Genomic DNA, 20675 nt, shown 5'->3' on the forward strand with positions numbered 1-20675 from the left:
ATGTCTATTCATGTTTGACAGGTTTCACTGAACATTTTCATAGAATCATAGAATTATAGTTGGAAGGGACCACGATGCCCATCTAGTTCAACCACCTGCAATTAAGGAATCTTTTGCCCAACACAGGGCTTGAATTCACAACCCTGAGAATAAGAGTCTTGTGCTCTACCAACCGAGCTATGCTAGCTAATGCAAGTATTGCAGAGAGGAAGGAGATATGTTACATGTATATTGGGGAAAGGATGCCTTCTCTCTAAGCATTTCACTTTTTCATAATCTGTAAAAAGATGTTATTTGGACTTGGCTTAATTTTAGAAGTTTCTGAATAACCTGCCCTTTTCAAAAACAAGCAACTTCCCTCGCAAGCGACAATGACACCCTTTTGAGAGGGTGAGACAAGAGCTATAACAAACTGAACACATTGATGGTGAACTAGAAATGATTTTATTTTGCAAGATGCTTCTTCTAGGGTAATGTATTGTTTTGGGGAAGCTCTCTAAAGGGTGGTGGTGTCTGATCACGTACAATTTTGTTTCCTCTGCTGTGTGCGCTCTAGACAATTACTTTGGGATTTTCTTTAGCTCTAGTTCAGAGAAGGCAAGGACAGGCAGCTCACCTTGTTTGGAGTGAGCTTCTACTTAGTATTTATCTGCGGCCAGGTTTCTCTTTGAATGGTATTGTGGAAAGGCTGTTGCTAGGGTTTAAGGGATACTTAGAGATATAAATGTCATTGTCTTGCCTGCTTCATCAAATGGGTTTGTTGCTCTGTCTATACTATTAAGACACCTATCATATTACTCTGTTGCTATTTAATTGTATACCTTCCCGCTGTCCATCTAAGGAGCCACCATATTATTAACTGGAGTCAGATAAGAAAGGGAGCATGTTTTGGCAAACCTGATCTGGGATTCAAACTGAACACATTCTCACTGTTTTGATTGCTATTTCTGTGATGATGCCAGCAACTCGAACGTATTTAAACGAAGGAGAAAATATGATGCGGACAAATAAGCAAGCTCTGCCAAGAGATTCTTGTGTGATTCACATAAAAGCAAAGAGCTGTCCCCTTAGACCACCAACTGCAGGTGTTTGACCATGGGCTGCATCCAATCGTAGTCATATTCAAGAGTAGACACAGTGAAATTAATAGCCATGACTAATTCAGGTCCATTAATTTCAGTGGGCCTTCTCAGAGTAGAACTTGGTTGGATATGCACACACATTTAAATGAATTTGAATTTCAATAGGTTTCCATTTTGCAGATGAGCAACACTGGTCACTGGAAAGCAGTAGATGCCACAGTCTTATAAAGCCCTCAACAAAAATCACATGGTTCATTAGAAGGTTTCTAAAATGTGTAAAATTTTGGGCTTCCTTCATGCATTGGTAACTGGCAATACGCTCTGCAAATCCAAGATAATGGTCACTTTTGCTTCCCTGCCGTGCCCAAGACTCACTTCCTCAATGTGCGGTAAATGAATTGCTGCCAATCACAATTGCCTTATTAGGCTCATGTAGAGCCACACACCTACGAATCCATCTGTCTTTCATGTCTTAGTAATGCCTACTTTGAAGAGTTTTTTGTTCTAATGTCAAACAAACCACTCACTCTTGCACTTCCTCCCTGCCAAGGACCCTCCTCCGACCCACAAAACTTTACAAGAGGAAATCTAATGTAAGCACTGCAAAATACAGCAAACTGAAAAATTTAAGCTTTGAACATTTAGCACACAGCTGCCCTAAGGACCAATGGAACAAGCTCTTATTGGAGCAAACCAGTCCAATTTCCTGATGTCTATATCAGGTTAATTTTTTAAAAAGAGAGAGAGCAAGAAAGGGGGAAATTACATTTGCACAGCCAATCTCACAAGAACATGCATGGATTTTCATACACAAGGAGAGAATTTGCATGCATTAAGGTGCAACACTCTTAACAGCGGGAGAATGAACGTGTAGCTATAGTATACAACAGGCACCCCCAAACTTCGGCCCTCCAGATGTTTTGGACTACAATTCCCATCATCCCTGACCACTGGTCCTATTAGCTAGGGATCATGGGAGTTGTAGGCCAAAACATCTGGAGGGCCACAGTTTGGGGATGCCTGGTATACATCAATGAATACAATCGAAAGTCCAGATAACAAAACAAAACAATTCATAGGACTGGGGTTTAAGTGCCTTTCCCCTGATGATTAAAACAAACTCAATTCAATGGCAATTAGTTCCATCAGCGCATTCGCCGCCCCACCACCCCAAAAGAAGAAACCATTTCTTTTTACCTGGAAAACATGACCTCAGTAATCAGGAGTATGAGTGCAAAACTTAAAGCAACTGCTCTTACAATTTATTACTCCTAGAAAAAAAATATTGGTGCAGACACTACTTTACACTAGCAACAATGGGATGGCCACATAGGAGCCAACTCCTAGGGGCCAAGTTCCCTTTGGTTCCACCCTTAATAAAATATTTGAGGGGGCTGTTCTTGTTTTTCAATTGCTGATTTTAAGACTATTTTACTGAAGATGTTGTTATTGTTATTTTATTGGTATTTATGGATTTGTCCAGAAAGGCAAGACAGTGTTGAGCAATCCATTTCTTGCCTGGACTTGAACCACTTTGTTTAATTTTTAGAAAAATAGATATGCTTGCCTTCCTTTTTAGCGATTTGTTCCTATCTTCCAACCAATCATCCAACTGTTCTTCAACCTCTTCAATTGAAGCGCCATGATCATACGATGGTATAAATGCATTTGTCTCTGCCACAGTGTATACAGGAAATTCAGGTTTTGGTTTCTTGACTTTAGGTTTCTTTTCCTCTACAAAACAAAATTTGACCTACAATCACAAACTCTGCCCAGAAACATGATTTAAACACCCATTGCACAAAATTTTATAAAGCTGTTGTCATGCTTATAGATCACAGCTGCAAATAAAGAGGTTACAACTTGGATTTTAGACATGCAGGGAGCAATCCTACACACAAGAAGCTGGGAGATGGAAATCAAGCCTTTAAAGTAGTGTTTTATGCCAGGACGCTAGTTCACAAGTCTGAGTTGAACGGCCTTAGGAATGGGCTCTCTTTGGTGCTGCCATGCCATGTTCCCAGAATGCTCTCTTTTTAGGACTTATACAGTCGTACCTTGGAAGTCGAACGGAATCCGTTCCAGAAGTCCGTTCAACTTCCAAAATGTTCGAAAACTCAAGCGTGGCTTCTGATCAGCTGCAAGAAGCTCCTGCAGCCATTCGGAAGCCGCAAAAGCCCCGTAGGATGTTCGACTTCCAAAAGAATGTTCGAAAACCGGAACAGTCACTTCCAGGTTTTGATAATTCGGGAGCCAAAATGTTCAAGAACTAGGGTGTTCGACCTCCAAGGTATGACTGTACTGGCTTCAGCTCAGTCAGTTTTGGCTCATCCAACTGAGCAAGCTATGCCAGCATATCTTCAGCCAAGTCAGAGTTGGGGAATTAATGAGAGCTGAGCCCAGAATCAGCCAGCTGAGCCAGAGACCCGTTGCCTGTTTAAAAGCTGTTTATTCCAGTGGATCTTGCCTTAGGATTGCTCCCTTAATTATCAAAGGGCTTATTTCACTAGACTAGTCAAAGTCCTCGTACCTTGATTTGCAATGTGCTTTTCAGGAGTTAACGTTTCACAGCAAATTTTCTAGGAACTATGGCAGCATACTTTTATATCACAACAGCTTTTCACACAATGAACAATTGGGAGGCAACCTATTGTTAAATTGCTTATTTGTACTTATAAACCCACATCATGAACGTTTGCAAATTGTCCATTTAGCTGCGAATCAAGGCAAGAGCCTAACTATCTAGTTGTCTTACTCTTAAACACACACATCTACCAACCACAATATTGAGTTAATTTAGATGTATCTTTACTGGATTACTATAAGGATTGATGAGAAGGTAATGTCTGGGAAGAGTGTGAAGCACTCAAAACCACCTTTAAAATGTTATGTATTCTTATACAGTACTCTTTACAGCTGAAGACAGGGATAAATGGGACGGACATTTAGGGATTTTGAGTTTATAAAAGTTTTAAACCCATAATATGAAAATGTGTAAATTAAACGGCTAAGATTTTTTAAATAATTCTAAATAAAAGCTTTAAAGAACCCACATTCTTCCAGTGTTCTTTTCAAACAGTTGGCAGTGACCACCAATGTGGCTTAGTGGCTTGATTATCAGACTAAGACCATGGAGACCCAAAGCCCCACTCAGGCATGAAGCTGCCACAGGATGACCTTTCAACACTCATCCTTCCATCTCACCAACCTCACAGGGTTCTTGTGAGGATAAAATGGGTTTGTGGGAGTCATATGTAAGCCATTCAGAGCTCCTTGGAGGAAAATTGGGTGGGATTGTGTAATTATATAAATAAGATATGCCATGCAATTTGTTTTATCATTATCAGCTGAGATAATAAGCATCATTAACCCAATTAAGCATCATTAACCCAATTAAGGGACCCAGGTGGCGCTGTGGTTAAACCACTGAGCCTAGGGCTTGCTGATCAGAAGGTCGGCGGTTCTAATCCCTGTGACGGGGTGAGCTCCCGTTGCTTGGTCCCAGCTCCTGCCAACCTAGCAGTTCGAAAGCACGTCAAAATGCAAGTAGATAAATAGGAACCGCTACAGCGGGAAGGTAAACGGCGTTTCCGTGTGCTGCTCTGGTTTGCCAGAAGCGGCTTTGTCATGCTGGCCACATGACCTGGAAGCTATACGCCGGCTCCCTTGGCCAATAATGCGAGATGAGCGCGCAACCCCAGAGTCGGTCACGACTGGACCTAATGGTCAGGGGTCCCTTTACCTTTTAACCCAATTAAAGCTATCTCAGACTCCAGTGCAAATCCCTCTAAATAAATCAACTTCATGTCCTACTTTCTACTATATACAGGACAAAAAACATTAACATTCACTTTTTGGTGGGGGAAAGACACACAGGACAGTGCTAACTAGACAGCTACAATTTGAATTTACTTTGCATAATGTTTGTCCTATAATAGAAAAGGATGAAAACAGGTATTTTCCAGGGTCAAAATACAGGCATAAAATGAAGCAAACTGGAAAGTGTACAATAGTATGAAGAGGTAATAATATACACAGGAATATTGAAAACTCAAAATTTGTAAAATGTGTGGTTCTAAGGAAAAAAGTAAATTAGTCACAGCTTTTCCTAATGGTATGGTAAGTTATATTTTGCAGTTAATCATGCTTATTAAGCAGTCAGGAGAGTTGTCTCTCCAAGTTCTAATTCAAAATATCAAAGGGGTCACAGCTTTGCCTCATAAGTTTTGCATCTACAATTTCTGCAGGTGCATATAATTTTGAGTGCATTTTAGAATACTTAGAAGTCAAACCAATTTGGAACTGCTATAAAATGCACCACCAATTATTTGAATTATTTCCAGGCAGCCACAAAACCAAGGCAGGCTCTCGGTGTCTGCTATTTGACGGCAGACTTCTTAGGTATTTTCTCTTGCAAATTATTAGTATTTCTATCGCATTTCTGCCCAACGTTATCTGTTACTCAACCAATTCGTTTGCATGCATTAAAAGTTCTACAGAGAATTCAGAAATCCAAATGTTATTATGCAGCAACCTCATACTACAGTGAAGTCGGTCCAAAGCAATCCTGTTTTCTGCAGTTGCTGCAACACAGAGAACACACGGGGGAGAGAAAAATTGTGATCTTACCCCACCCCACCCCGCCACCAGTCATATACAGGTATATGTAATCACGACTGTGAATAAAAATAAAACTTACTCTGAAGTGTTTCCAGTTCAGCTCTAGCCAGGGCCTCTTCTTTCTCCTTCATTTTTGCTTCTTTATATTCTACATACAGTTGTCTGGCATCCTTTAAAAGGAATGTAGTGATATTAGCATCTCAAAACAGCTGGCTTCAATGACACCATTTTATATTATTAGATTCAAGCCCCCTCAATTAATCACTTTGGGTGAGAGGGGTATTCCTGTGCTGACTCAATCAAATATTTAAAATAGTGACATTCATTACACATGAAAGAAAACAGTATGAATTGTGGACCATGACATAGTCAAAACAGCGGAACTATGAAGAAGTTGTACTGGAGCAGCATGCTAACTCCCATGAAAATGTAACTGGGATCATTAAAAATGTTGTGTTTGCAGATTTTGAAATGCTACATTCCTTGCTCGCTTCCTACAGTGTGCAAATGCATGCTATCAATGGCTGCCACAAGACACCATTCCAACTCAGTTGCTTATTTGCTGTGAATTCAATGCACAGATCAATGTGAGGTATTTTACAGAAGTACATAATTTGATTGCATGCTGACAGCTTCTAGGAGCCACTGGTGAGAGCCGAATGCAGGGTGGGGACCAAAGGTGGACACAAACTACCCCTAAAAGAGCATGATGTGTTTCCCACCAGAGGTACGTAACACATGGCCACAGCCTGGGAAACAGCTTCAAGTGGCCAGTTAAACCAAGCCTATGGGTCTCAAGCCCTTGGTAAATTAGGGACTTCCCCAGCATGCGAATACAGGCTCTGGCAGATTGAGTGGATGAGACCAATAGTTGGTCCAATGGCCAAGAGGGCGGTTTCTGTATGTGCTGTAGAGAGAAGTGAGGGGCAGATGGGACTTGTCAACTTGGGAAGGTAGCCCATCTAGTAGAACGAAAACTCTGATCTGAAAACTCAGGAACGATACATGATCTGATAATGTTGATTGTCTTTAATTTGACTCATGTGCAGCTACTCATTCAATGTTCCTCTTTTATAGTTTTGTTTTTCAACTTTTAATTTTCATCCATTACAATTGTTCTCTCTGTTTTAGATACATTACAGAATGGGGGGGTGGACTTTACAAATAAATTGTATTAAGACTTGCTTGTGGGCATTTTTGTAAACCGCTTTTTAAAAAGCTATGTTCAAGCTTGAAGTGTCGTCAGGCTAACCTGACAATCTTGCAGCAGAGAGCAGGGGTAAAGGTGGAGTAAGAAACAGGGGAGAGTTTCTGCCATTGTGGGTTAGAGGTTTTGCTGCTATGGGCTATAAACTGGGATATTCTATCTAGTTCGTTCCCACTGCAGAATATCTTATCTGTGCCAAGTGAACACAATAAATTCATCTCATGAAGACACGGCATACGCTCGAGGCTTCAGAGATCAAGCATTCAGGATGTGCACATATAAGCAATAGTCCAGGAAACTTAAAAAAAAAACACTGTATTTTACATACTTAAAAAATGAAACTACCTATGGTAAATGCATTTTGACCTTTCCAGATTCAAGTACATAAACATGTACAAATGTATAGATGTTATCTTATATAATATATTTTGGCTTTTCCAATCAAAGTTATTTCACACTCATGTGCAAGGACACCTGATTGTTTTGCATTTTATTCACTTAGTAGTAATTTACCAAAATGTGATCATTTATAAATCTTCCACATGGTGTTTCAGAGATAACATCAAATGCACAATACCAAGATCCCATGGATGCATTTTGCTTGTGGCTTCAGCTTAGACACAGTCAATCAGCATTTAACTTTAACCCCTTTTACACTGAAAGCCAATATTTGATGCTAAAATCTGGAACAGAATCTATTATTGCTTATGCGACCTCCAGACATCAGACTCTAAGGGGTATCTGTCAATCTTGCTAGTGTGTCAATCATGAAACAATTGGAACTGAGACTCAGACGAGAACGACAGAAAGGAGGAAGAAACCAAATAGAATCTTCAGTAGTCAAAGTAGGCAAACACTAATAAATAATTGTGATACACTTATAGTTTGGTCACTACTGCATGTTAAGTGATGAAATGCAGAATGTGGGTTTTTTTGCTTTATGAAGCTGGATCTTTTCACTTTCTTCTGATCAAGCAAAAGACAGTTAAAATATGGAGTCTCTTCTCTACTGAGACTCTGAACTCACAAACTAATACTGGATCACCATATCATGATATCCATATTAATTATTGTAATGAACCTAAGCAGCTATAACCCTAAATTTGCAATCAAAATGGAAAAAGAACATATGTTCTCGCTGTTCCAGATAAGTATCGGAATTTATTTATTATATAAAAATATACACAGGGAATTAGGAAGCTGCTTTATACATGGGCCAGACCATTGACCAACATAGCTCAGTATTCTCTGCACTGCATGGCTTCAGCCATCCAGGGTTTCAGGCCATTTGTGTGCAAGCTTTGTGCACTACTACCGAGCTGTGGTTTATCTATATGCACATTTTTACATGTAAACTCAAAACAATCACTGTGATTCTCCCACAACCACTGCTGCTTTCATGGCAACTACATCATTTCATTCTGCCATGCATTTCACTAGATCAAGGATGGGCAACTTCTGTATTGTTGGGGTTTGCTTTCATTATTCACCAGACAATTCCAAGGAGATGCGAAATACTCTTCTCTAGAAAGTGCTGAGAACCAGAGTACAAAATACTGGGCTAGAGATGTATAAGAGATAGAGAGCCAGGGTAATGTAGGGGTTAAAGGGTCAGCATAGGAGATCAGGGTTCAAATCCCCACTCGGCCATGAAGCTCACTGGGTGACCTTGGGCCAGTCACTGCCTCTCTGACCAATCAACCTCACAGGGTTGTCGTGAGGATTAAAGGAGAAAGGAAGAGAACCATGAACACCCAGCGTTCGAAACTCCCATTGTTCTAGGCATGTTTTGTGACAGGAATTTCATTAATGCAAGCAGTTTCTGAGCTCTGGACGCAGTACTGCGCCTAAGGTTTCAGCTTAAAACTGCCACTACTGGAATGAAAGGAGGGCCTTTTTCTGCCTCCCCACTTCTACCGTAGCTACTCTGGACTGGAGAAGAGACCCTCTTAAGAATATTAGGAGAGCGGGCAGGGGAAGGACTAGACCATGTGAAAAATGAACACAATATTTAACTGCAGTTCATTCATCTTCAGCTTTGTATTCTTGTTATTAAAAAACCGTGCCTAGACCCTCCATTGCAGTGCCCATAACCTAGGTTTAATGTGCCATTTAGTTCCTAGCTTTCATATCTCAGTTTCTTACACTGTGTATACACCACACTGAGCTCCTTGGGGAAAAAAGGTGGGGTATAAATGCAATAAATAAACCATTAAATAAACTTTGTTGCACTGCTTGGCTCGTTCATGGATGATCAAGCTCTATAATTTTTATTTATTGTTATTTTTTCACTTCATTTATATACCACTTTTCTTCCAAGGAGCTCAAAGCGGGGGTTCTCCCTTTCCTATTTTATCCTCACAACAACCCTGTGAGGTAGGATGGGGTTAGAGACAGTGACTGGCTCAAGGTCAGCCAGTGACCTCTGAACTCTTGTCTCCCAGGTTCTACTCTAACTACTACATCTAAGGCCAAAGGAAATATATTAACAGCAAAATAAAACCTGATATGTAATATTTTGATCTTTTAAAACAATTTTCTGTTACTTAGCGATGGACAAAAAAGTAGGACCTCTAAGTCTTGATTAAAATTTGGATTTAGCCTCTGGAGCAATTCTGGTCCACAGGCTGCCAGTGACAACTTTGACAACTATTCCTTGTTGACCACCCAAACTTCAAGCAAAACTATTATCTGCCCTTCATAAAATCCCCCAGCTTCTGCACCGAGCAAGACAGAAGGGAGAAAGGTTTGTCTCACGCAGTGCAGAACTCAAGTTACTGGTTTGCAAAAAAAATAAATACAAAATGCAAATACAATTCACTCCCTGCAAAATAGCCTTGTTTACTTGAGTATATAGTGATGATTGAGGGGCCCCTCCTTCTATGTGTTTCTTAGACATAATCCTTCCATCTGCCTCACATCACAATAGGAAGAGAGGCGTAAATTAAAATGAAGCACACAAATAGATGGCTAAGGATGCAAAAACGGAGGCATTTTTAACAGCTTTGTCAAGGACAATGCGCTTCAGCTTTTTGAGATTCTTTTTTTTTAAATAACAAAACAAAACCAACAACCTGACTGCTGGCTAACTGGACTGTTCCTTTTAAAAAAAAAGCAACAACAAGAACAGCAAACTGTTCCAGAACAGTGGCGAGTATCTCCAGAATTAATGTTTTTCCCAAGTAATTACAATGTTGTCATGAAATTAGAACACCTACAGGTCATTGACTTGAACAGTATCCAGCTAGTAAATGCGTAAGAATAATTAATGTATTCAGGTTTACATGAAATCAACTGAGGGTGTTTAACCCAGTCCTCCCTGTTAGCGAATACATGCCTGAGTTTTTGGGGTGTGTGCATTGTGTTCTTTTCTTTTTTAAAAACAAAACAAACCAAAAACCAACCTCTCCCATCTCCATCCTTTAATTTATAAAAGAATGAATACCCTGCCTTTCTGCAAGGCAACTAAGAATTGTGTGAAACACTAAATTAAAACAATTAGAAACAGCTTTGGGAAGCAGAGTATATCATATCACACCGTGCTATACAGCTCTTTATAAAGTGGAAGCAACTGCCTCCTACCAACACAAATCCACCCGGAAATTACTCTGCCCTGGCTCCAGGAATTACACAGCCATGCTCCTTCATTGCTCCCATTAATTTTACTGGGAATTTTGAAGAAATTCCTGGTATATATTCCCCCCAAGTCTTAACTAGACCTCACTGCTGAAGATCTGCAGCTTCATTTTCTTTTAAAGGCCTATCATTTTTGTAGAACCCAGATAGCAATTTTCCTGCTTCATTACTGTAGTAACCCAAATAAAAGATGCATAGTAGAGCTTTGCTGGCACCCAGAAATTTAATGCAAAGTGAATGCAAGCTTGCATTTTGCAAATGAAGACTTCTTCCAAAGAATAAAGGGGAAAGTTAACAATAGTACTTCAGAAATCCAAGTTTTTTAAGTCACTCCCTCTGAACCATGCTTGGAAAACTGACCCACAGTTTTAACATTCATTTTAGTGAAGCAACGAGCATCTCTTAGTGAAGCAACTACGCTCACAGATTTCATTCTAACAGCTGTGTTCTGTTTTAGATTCTCAGTTTGCACTGGTTTCCTTTAAACAAGTCCACTTCTGGTTCACCAGGCTCTTTAATGGACTTTCAACCCAATTTTAACTGGGCTTATTTGGAAACAAGCCCCAATGAAGTCAATGGCCCTTGCTTTGAAGTGCTAAGGACTGCAGCCTTTGTGAGCAATAACACTAACTCTGCATTATGGGATTCAAATTAATGTTTATTGGTTTCGTATAAAATCTGCAGGAAGTAGAAGTCAATTCTATCACCCATATATTGCTTTCAAAATGAACTGTTCTGATTTTTTTTAAAAAAATTACTGTTATCAATTTGCATTTTTAAGACAGATTTACTGTTTTCAAAAAATAAACAAAAGGATAAAACCCACCTCAACACTATGCACATTTTTCAGTTGTTTACTGGGGCTGGGAAAGTGTCATGGGAATTCTCTTTTGGAAAGCACAGCAGAAGAATTCTCTGCAAGTCCCCTCATGTGTTGCAGTGTGCTTACCAGTTTCTTAATGCACAGTAAAACTAGTGGTGCTTTATGAATAGACTATGCCTAAGCACCAAATTTGAGGATGGGGGGGGATTTAACAACTTCAGCCTTGCAAATATCCTTTTGCTCCCTTTGCCCTGCTTGGCTTCCTTGGGTCAGCTATCTAGGGAGTTTTTGTAATTAGCTAAAATTGAGAGCATACACTTTTGGAATGCTCGGCCAACGTCCTCTCCCCACCCCCCAGCCCGATGTAGCTTTAGCCTATAGAAGGCCACCCAAATTATCTGAGGGGATTCTACACAGGACATGGCAGGACAGCTGATCAATACATTTTGGAGTGGAGAAACGTCATTTCCTTGCACCAAGTTCCTGCGCCTTTGGCTCTTCAGAGATTGCTGGGACTCAAACTCACATCAGCTACCGCCACCATGGCTAAAGGCTAAGCATGATGGGAGTTGTAGTTCAGCACCACCTGGAGGGCCAAAGGTTGGCCACTCCTGTTCTAGAGGCCAGAGATCCATAGCAGAGCTTTGCCAGAAAATGCTTCCAGGTTCAAACTTCAGCACCTAAATTAAACAAAACAAAGGTTGCAGAGAAAGACCTCTGGTGCCACTATTTGCAAATCTCATGCACAGAGAGATTGGTGCACCTGAGATGCCCTCCCGAGATCCCAGTGCAAGGAAGACTTGCAGGCGCCTTCACTTGAGAGGCAAAGATTCGGAAGCATGCCTAAATGGCACTTCAGCTGCCCCCCCACTTGTTAAATGTACACATCAGTTCCCTGCGCATCAGAAATCCATCTTAATCTACCTCCTCCCCATCCTCCACAAAATAATTAAAAATAAAGCTCTCAAAAAATTATGCTTTGAAACCTGCACACCATTTTTCTTCCAACTCTAGAGAACGGAGAACAGCTGGCATAGCAGAGAACAGTAAAAATGACAATGGCTAACCTGTGGACATGCATACAAAGCAGTTTTCTCAAGTAAAGAACTACCTTAATTATTTTAAGTGCCTTCGTGTATTCCTCCTTTCTCGCCCCCCCTCCTGTAACCCCCCGTTGGGGGGAAAGAAAAGGGGCAGGAGCAATGAAAAACGTGTGGTTGGATAAATGACAATCAGATGCAGGTAGCAGCTTTGCAACGTGATTCATGTAAATGGATATCCCGCCACTCACATTTCTTTTATGTTATATTAAACAAGATAGAGGATTGGATCCAAAGACACACACACACCCCACACACATCCTGAGTTAAATGGAAAGCGCTTCTGCTCAAACACAAGGGGTGGGTGGGGGTGACTGTTACCAACGCCCAATTCTGCTTAGCCCTGTATGTTGGTCCTCCCCACACAGCCCCCATGCATGCAAAAGCCATTCCAGGGAAGCCTTTCAGAATGGCACAAAGTGGCATGATGGGTCTTGAAAGACAAAACATTACCCATGAACAAGCAGAGGCAACTTACACTCTCGCAGGAGACCTCTAGAACCAAATTACAGTCAAAACACGGTTTTAATTGGACAGGGGGAGGCAGGGGAGGGAGGAAACTCATTGCTTGGTTTCAAGTACAAAGAATCATCTCTGTCCTTTAACAGTCAGAAGAAAACCAATTCAGCTGCTTAGAACTTTGAAGGAAGGAAGTAACCTTGCTCTCCTCAACCCACACAAATGTGCTTTAATGAGGGGTGAGCTTAGGCATGGTAAATAACGCTTGCTATTTTGTGCTTTGCCCCAGTGCATGACTGATTTCTTGGGAGCACACGGCTTTAGCTGCTAGGAGCCCCCTTTATCTACAACATTGGCTACAACAGCCTGCTCCTCATGTTGAAGACTGGAATCTTGCTGCTATCATCGCTGCCTTTGTAACCTTGAGGATAAACTACAAATACTCTCTGCGTGGGGTTTAGCCTTTGAAAGCTTTCTCTGCTGCAGACTGTAGTTATTCTGCTTCCATCAGGCATAGGGAGTAACAAACATCCTCCCAATCACTGGGAAAAAATACGCTCCAACCTCTCTCACCATTGCGAATTTTACTGTCTTAAACAAACAGCGAAGTGCTTCTTTTGCTGTGCTGGAAGAAGCTTAATACAGGTAAAAACAAAACACCGTACAGTGGTACCTCGTGTTACGTACTTAATCTGTTCCGGAGGCCCGTTTGTAACAGGAAACCACTCGTCACATGAGGCACACTTTCACTAACGGTGGCTCCCACTGCTGCCGCGCTTGGAGCGCAACTTCCACTTGCATCCTGGGGCACAGGTCGCAACAAGGGGCATCTACTTCCAGGTTAGCGGAGTACATAACCCGCAGCATTCATAAGGGGGACAGTACGTAACATGAGGTACCACTGTCATAATTATTTAAAAATTTCTTCAATAACAAATCCACTCTCTCCTGGACAAAAGTCAAATCAAGCAGATTTGCCAAAATAAAGAGGTCTTACAAAAAAATCAAAATAGTGATCAATACATATTCCCCCCCCAAAAAATCAAAATGTAGAGATGGAGGGAAAATCCTTTAACTTCAACAAAAAGGTATTCTATAACCTTGGGGCCACTACTATCAAGGTCCTGCTTCTAGCAGTAGATGTCCTAATCTCATCTTATAAGAATATATGGAGCAAGACCCAGCTTGCCAAATGCAAGTGGTTCAGGGGCTGGTACAGAGAGTGTCAGCTCTTAAGGTGGGAATGTCTCAGGCCATAAAGGGCTTCAAAAGGCTTTAACTCACGCCTTGCATTGGGCCTAGTGATGGATACGGATATCCCAATAGCAAGAAGCAGCCACAGCATTTTGCACCAGATAAAGCTTCTGAATCATCTTCAAGGGCAGTGCCATCTGGAATACGCTGCAGGCTATTGTAACTTCCCAGGGTGGCAAAATCACCTCTTTTCCAAGAAGGGACAGAGCTTATATAGAAAACACAGTTGGCAACATACCCCTATGGCGACTTGCTGAGATTGGGATATTTCACCCTCCCCTGTCACAGGCATACTACATGATCTGAGGATTCCTCACCAGAATCACCTCCATCTTAATTATTTCATCCTCCTTCACCCAACTATCACCTCCTACACTGGCTAAGGGAAGAACTGAGTGGCAGGAAAGGAAGAGATGGGTGACACTAGCATCCTGATGACACTAAATCCTAAGGCTGCAAATGACTACCATTTATTCATATCAACATTGAACACTATTTACAACATCATCATGTGCCTGTTCCCACAAAGCTGAGCTCACATTTCCAATTTTCCACCTCATCCTTTGAGCAGGAGGAAACTTCCTTAACGAGGCACTTATGTTTCTAACCAGATGACCACTGTCTGGTCAGACTGGTCTTCCCCATGAGTCCAAACAGCATGCAACAGCCTCTACAACTCTCAGCATCATCAACATCGCTGAGGGAACCCAAATCAAATGAAAACAAGCTACTAGAGAAGAGGCTGTTTTCAACATTCCTGATATAAATTCTGACTGAACAGCAGTATCTTACTGCAGTAATTGGGAAATATATGAGCAAGTCTGCCAGGAAAGAATCATGCAAAACTGTCATGGAAAACTCAAGTTGCATCACCATCCATCAGAGCCTAAGAGCCTACACATTGACTAAGAGAACTTAGCAAGATATATTCACCTAATGCAGCAGGTTGCAAAGTACCATGTATCCCAGCTCCTCAGTAAATTATAGAGCTGAGATCTGGGACGGGGGAGGAAAAGAGAAAGAGATTGTACTTTTTTCGGGGGAGAGCTCAATGTTGATCACACTAGTGCACAATTATGCCATATAATGACCAAAATGTGGACTGGCCTCTCTCCAGAATTTCTCCTTTGCTGCATTCTGATTCTGTAAACCTGAAGAATCCATAACATTTCAAATGCAGACCATCCTTAATATCCCAGTCAACAGATTCTTGTCCAGCTCAGAATAGCAAACCCAGCACATAATGTTCTACATGTGCAAGGCCCAATACAAACTGGCATAGCTCCACAACTGCCACAAAGTGTCATGAACTGCACCAGACAAGGAGGTCTGAGCATATATACTGGAGGGATACAGTACAATTCATCAGAGCATCTGAAACAGCAGTCTCAAGATGATCGCACCAGCTGAAAGAGTGCTTCGTAGCCGGAAATATCCCAAATTAGTCCCTGGTATCCAACAACAGGGCAACCAATCAAGACCGGTCTACCTGTACAAGGTAAAATAGCCACACTGCATTGTGACCATCCCTACCTCATATATCTCTGCCCAAAGTTGATGTTGGACACAAGTTAGGCTAGTATAGGTCTACTCATCTCATTCAACTAGGTTGGAGGCAAAATTATTTATTATTCACCGGCCTTGCATTTACCAGCACTAAGGACAAGGAGGAGTTTAAGAGATCCAGAATTCCAAACTCCCCAGGTTGGACCCAGAGAGCCAGTACAAAAATGGTTTTCACACACACACCTCATACCACATCCATGCAGGCCCTGAAGCTTGCCATACTCCTCTAGCCAAACTTCCTTATCCACTAAGCAATCTCTTCAACATATCCCCATTATGATCTATACTGGAAGGCAACACTAGAAGGCCAACATTGTGATGGTGCTTCTCAACACTTCTTTCTCAATTGCAGGCAAGTCAAAATATAATCCCCAGCTAGAAGATATGCATCATGGACCAATCAAAGAGCCTGTTCTCACTTGCTCACAGAGTTAGGAGGAGACAAGAGTGGCTCTCCAACTAGAAACAGCTGTTTCAAGTCCTATCAGGAACCAGCAGTTTCTTCATGAGCTTGTCTATCTAGCAAAGGGATGAATGGACTTGATCTACCAAGTCCTCCATCTCTCTGGAGGCTTCGCAGTCACACACAAGCTCAAAACTATCCGTTGCACACATGGGAGATTTAGTAGCTAAAAACTTTCTCCTCTACTGCTTTGCTTCGTCCACTTAGCTTTTAATTTAAATCTGCCAGCACTAGCACAGCCTGTAAGAGCTCTGTTATCCATGTAGATACCGGCACAGTATCAAGGTCTGGCTTAATAGGTTGCTAATAATGGGCAGATTTGACGCTTAACCTGTCTTGCTCTGCATGGTCTATACCAAATACAGAGAAGTGTGTGTAAAATTAAAATGCCTTATTAAGCTATTAAAAGAGACCTTGTACAATGATACCTTAGGCAACAGAAGTGTTGCTTTCTCACCTCAACCAAATTTAATAAATTTCTTAATAAATTGACCACAAATGCACCAATCTTGTAATACTGTACAGTACTGTTTTATAACACTGGCCAAGAACCAATTATAAGTCTTAGGAACACACACAGACACACTTCAGCAGACTATGCTAAATTAGGTTCTGAACATCTGCCTAACTCAGGGATAATGTATAGTTTTAGGGATTGCGCCATTCAAATAATTTATTAAATTTGTACTCTGGTAAAGAAAAGGGGGGGACCCAGAGTAATGACAATAAATGCACTCTTTTTAAATAATACTTTGCTTTCCCACCTTTTTTAAACCTGAATTATTACGGCTCACATTTATGTATTTTTATTACTCATATACCAATGCTATAAAATATGTGCAATTACTCATATTTTAATGCTTTAGGGTCCAATATACATGGCAAGTCTTTCAACACACTGCTGCTGATTCAGGTCTCATTTTAGGAGTGACGCTTTCCCCTCCTTTTCCATTCATTTAGCCGAGCTCTCAATGATTCAGTGTTTATCATTCCTATATGGGAACCATTGAGGCTCCACTGTTTTTACAACTATGAAACATTCTCTAGGCTCAAAATAGTTACTTGGCCAAAGGCAGAAGACTCCTAAAAATAAAAACCAAATGCTGTTGTGTGGGAGAATTAAATGAAAAGTGGAACCGCTTCCAAAACTACAAAAGGAAACAAAAGAAAACACACAACTCTGCATTTTTACCTGAAATAGCTGAGGCAGTGCTTTTACTGTCAAACAGAACCATATTCCCAGCTTGCATGGAAGAAGGTCCTGCCAATGTGGCTTCTCTAGCAACCTACAGAAATAATAATAATAATAATAATAATAATAATAATAATAATAATAGTTCAGTAATTTATTTGTGTATGTCTTGTTGCATACTCTGCAATGAAAGCCTCCAACTAGGAACATGAGGGCTAAAGAAAGTAGCATCCCACTATGGGAACCATGTAAATATCTCCAAGTAGAATGTAATCAATAAAACAAATATATTCAGAGGGCCTTCCTAAACATTGGGCTTGCCTGCACCTCACAAAATAAACCCCTCAGACTTTTTGACGGCTTCAGTACAGGAGGGGGGGGAGAGACAAACTACCACCAAACCAGTCACAAGCGCTGACAACCAGATATGAAGTCTGTAGCATAAACAAACCAATACATAAAAATTAATGTCATTTGCAGTTCACTGAAGCATTACTCACTGATGTCATCAGAACTGAAGACAGGCAAAATGGTCTGTGCTCTCCATCCTGCATTGATCCAGTTCATGCCCCTGCTGTGTGAACTATTTAAACCCTTTATTTCTTTCTATGAATCAATAGAAGGAATGGTGGTATCTTTTGGAGTATTCTGAATGTCACTATTTCCCCTCCCCCATGTTGTTTCTTGGCTTTAAAGGGGGGGGACGGTATCACAGGATAGAGAACATTTTCCTAATGTATTTTTTGCTTCTAAGGCAAACAGTGCCAGCTTATAACTTACGCCAGCCTTAACAGCAGGTAAGTCTGGAAAATTAAGATCCTGTTGAATACCCTGCGTGCAATGAACTCCTTGCAGTTAATTCCTCCCCTCAAAGTGAAAAACTACGAAATTTAAATTAGCAGAAGTTTCAACACTTTCTGCTGGTTTCCCCCCGCCCCCAATAATGTATTAATTTCATACAATCAACCCACAGCTATGTCTCAAAAATTATTAGAACTAAAGGCAATTGCTTAAATTTTTTTTGGTGTTTTTTTTTAAACAAACACTGCAAAGCTTCTTTTCCAAGTGTCAAAACATTCAGAAGTTGCTACTTTTATGTGCCTGCCTGGCAAGAACTATTTCAGCACTTCCTTTCCCACCTTTCATTCTTGTCTACACCAAGTTTCGCTTCTTCCATATTCTTCCCTCCTGCCCTTTTCCTCTTCTCTTTTTTTTTCCTGCTAAGCAGCTCATCCTAATACAGAGAGGAGGGGGGGGAACTGTTAGAGGTTATCAGAAACATGTGCTCTGCAATTGTTAGGAAGATTCTCCAATTAAGAGCAGAACAGAACAGCATTTATGCAAATGCGAGGGGGGGAGCTACATGATTAAGTAAAATCATCTAACAATAACTGTTGCCATGGCATCTCCACTCCTTAAGCACACATGAAGTCCAGCTCTGCCAGTCACGTGAATATCTACAGCAATCAAAGTTTCTCTTATTTTTTAAAATTTAACTTCTTTCCTCATATGACAACTTTAATACGGTAGCTCTGAAAATACAAAACCAAACAAACAGATGCTAAAGCACAAATTTTGCATGTAAATAATCATTGCTCTTTTGCTTTCTGGCAGACAAGAAGGAACCAACATTTAAAACATTTCTTTTGCTTCTGTCATTTTACCCATTCTAACCCTGGAACATTTATCACATTTGAAAGACACTTCAATTTGGGTGTTGAGAGGGGACCCTCCATTAAGACATTAAAAGCCCAGGCGAGTATGAATTTCAAACATCAAGAATGGAAGGGGGGGGTAGAGAAGAACCCCCAAACCTGCATTTGTGCAATTTGCAAGGAGGGTTAGGTAAAAGGATCCCTGAAACATTTTTTGTTAAAGGTTGCAGATCATTTAAAAGGCTTTTTTTTAAAAAAAAAATTGTCAAGCGGTTCATACTCAGTTATTGGATTCGAGTGAGGAATGTTTGTCAGTCTGTAATTACTAGGAAACTAATTTAGAGGGTGTGGGTGTGATGAACACTTTTGCAGCGATTTTAAATAAAACTTATTACCGATGCTTACCAGTTGTTTTTCCAGGTAGATTGACCAAACCACAGCATAATGGCCCACTGTGAGGATAATGAACAAAAGCAATGCCAACTCTGCATTGCTCATTTTCCTCACTCGTCTGTAGTAAAATACAGGCTGCCGCCAATCTGGTAGCCCATTGATCAGAATATCATCATACCTACAGTGGCAAAAACAAACAAGCTTTCATGAGGCGTTTTAAATGAAACTATTTGCTTTTTTAAGAGAGAGAGAAAAGTATGGAAATTATGTTTTCCTCATCCACTTTTCAAAAAGATTAAATTCCTGCATCAGCAGCAGCAACAACATTTTAATCTGGGCTCCTGGTAAACAGAATCTTCTTCAGCGACTGCATAAAAAAGGGTAGCTCTACTGTTCTAATAGCACCCCCAATTGATTCACTTGAGAAATGTTTTTACTCTACAATGAACCATATGTTCAACCTACCTGTCAATCATTGGTCATGTTCCCAGAATAAAAGAATTACAAAGGGATGGTTTTAAGTGGGAAGCAACAACCACCAAATCCATTTGCTAGCTTTGACTCCTTAATTTAGAAAAATATGGGGGGGAAACAACCTCATTCCTGTTGAACAGAGGTGCAACTTTTTTCCTTTGACATGAAAACTAATTTAGAAATGACTTGCAATGTACAAGTGATCGGCATTTTCTTTAAAAGAATGAAATTTGAAACATTATAGGCTGCTAAGTTTGCATTTTATTCTAGTGACTTTTCTGTCTTCTCTTCTCTGTATGTGTGTGTTTCATATAAAAAGCCATTTGTTAGAAATAAATTCTTTCTACATTTATTATTCTTGAAATCAGTTCTACTACTGATCATTTATGCACACACAACTCTTAACTGCATAAAGCACTGAAGTAGATAACTTTTAGCATAGAAACCTGACAAGCCTATTATTAAGAAGATTTAGAATTGAGGCATTTAAAATACTGTATGTTAAAATTAATCCTAAATGGAGCACGACTCATTGAATATTCTAATCACGCTATTTCCAGAATTAAATCGGCACTGAAAAGCCTAATTTGGTGCAACACATTGACCAAAATATTTTAATTAAAAATATTCTGAGTTAGTCGCAGGCCTAATTACAGGAATAGAAATAGGCCCTATATTGTCATGCAGGTCAGTAGGACTCAGTAGTAGGTTTTTCTCAAGTAAATTGACCGATCGGAATAATAGCGCAGCT

General features: G+C 40.5%; 1 protein-coding gene across 1 annotated transcript in view; it reads right to left on the reverse strand.

Annotated features, from left to right (window-relative positions):
- Positions 1-20675, reverse strand: part of DNAJC1 (DnaJ heat shock protein family (Hsp40) member C1) — a 77622-nt gene that overhangs the window by 29755 nt on the left and 27192 nt on the right. The window contains exons 4-8 of the mRNA XM_035129311.2: positions 19463-19628; positions 18542-18636; positions 17403-17496; positions 5782-5872; positions 2650-2816 (exon numbers count right to left, since the gene is read on the reverse strand). Coding sequence (XP_034985202.1) covers positions 2650-2816; positions 5782-5872; positions 17403-17496; positions 18542-18636; positions 19463-19628 — 613 coding nt within the window. The remainder of the gene's footprint in view (positions 1-2649; positions 2817-5781; positions 5873-17402; positions 17497-18541; positions 18637-19462; positions 19629-20675) is intronic.

Source organism: Zootoca vivipara, chromosome 12, assembly GCF_963506605.1.
Source record: "Zootoca vivipara chromosome 12, rZooViv1.1, whole genome shotgun sequence".
Lineage (NCBI taxonomy): Eukaryota > Metazoa > Chordata > Lepidosauria > Squamata > Lacertidae > Zootoca > Zootoca vivipara.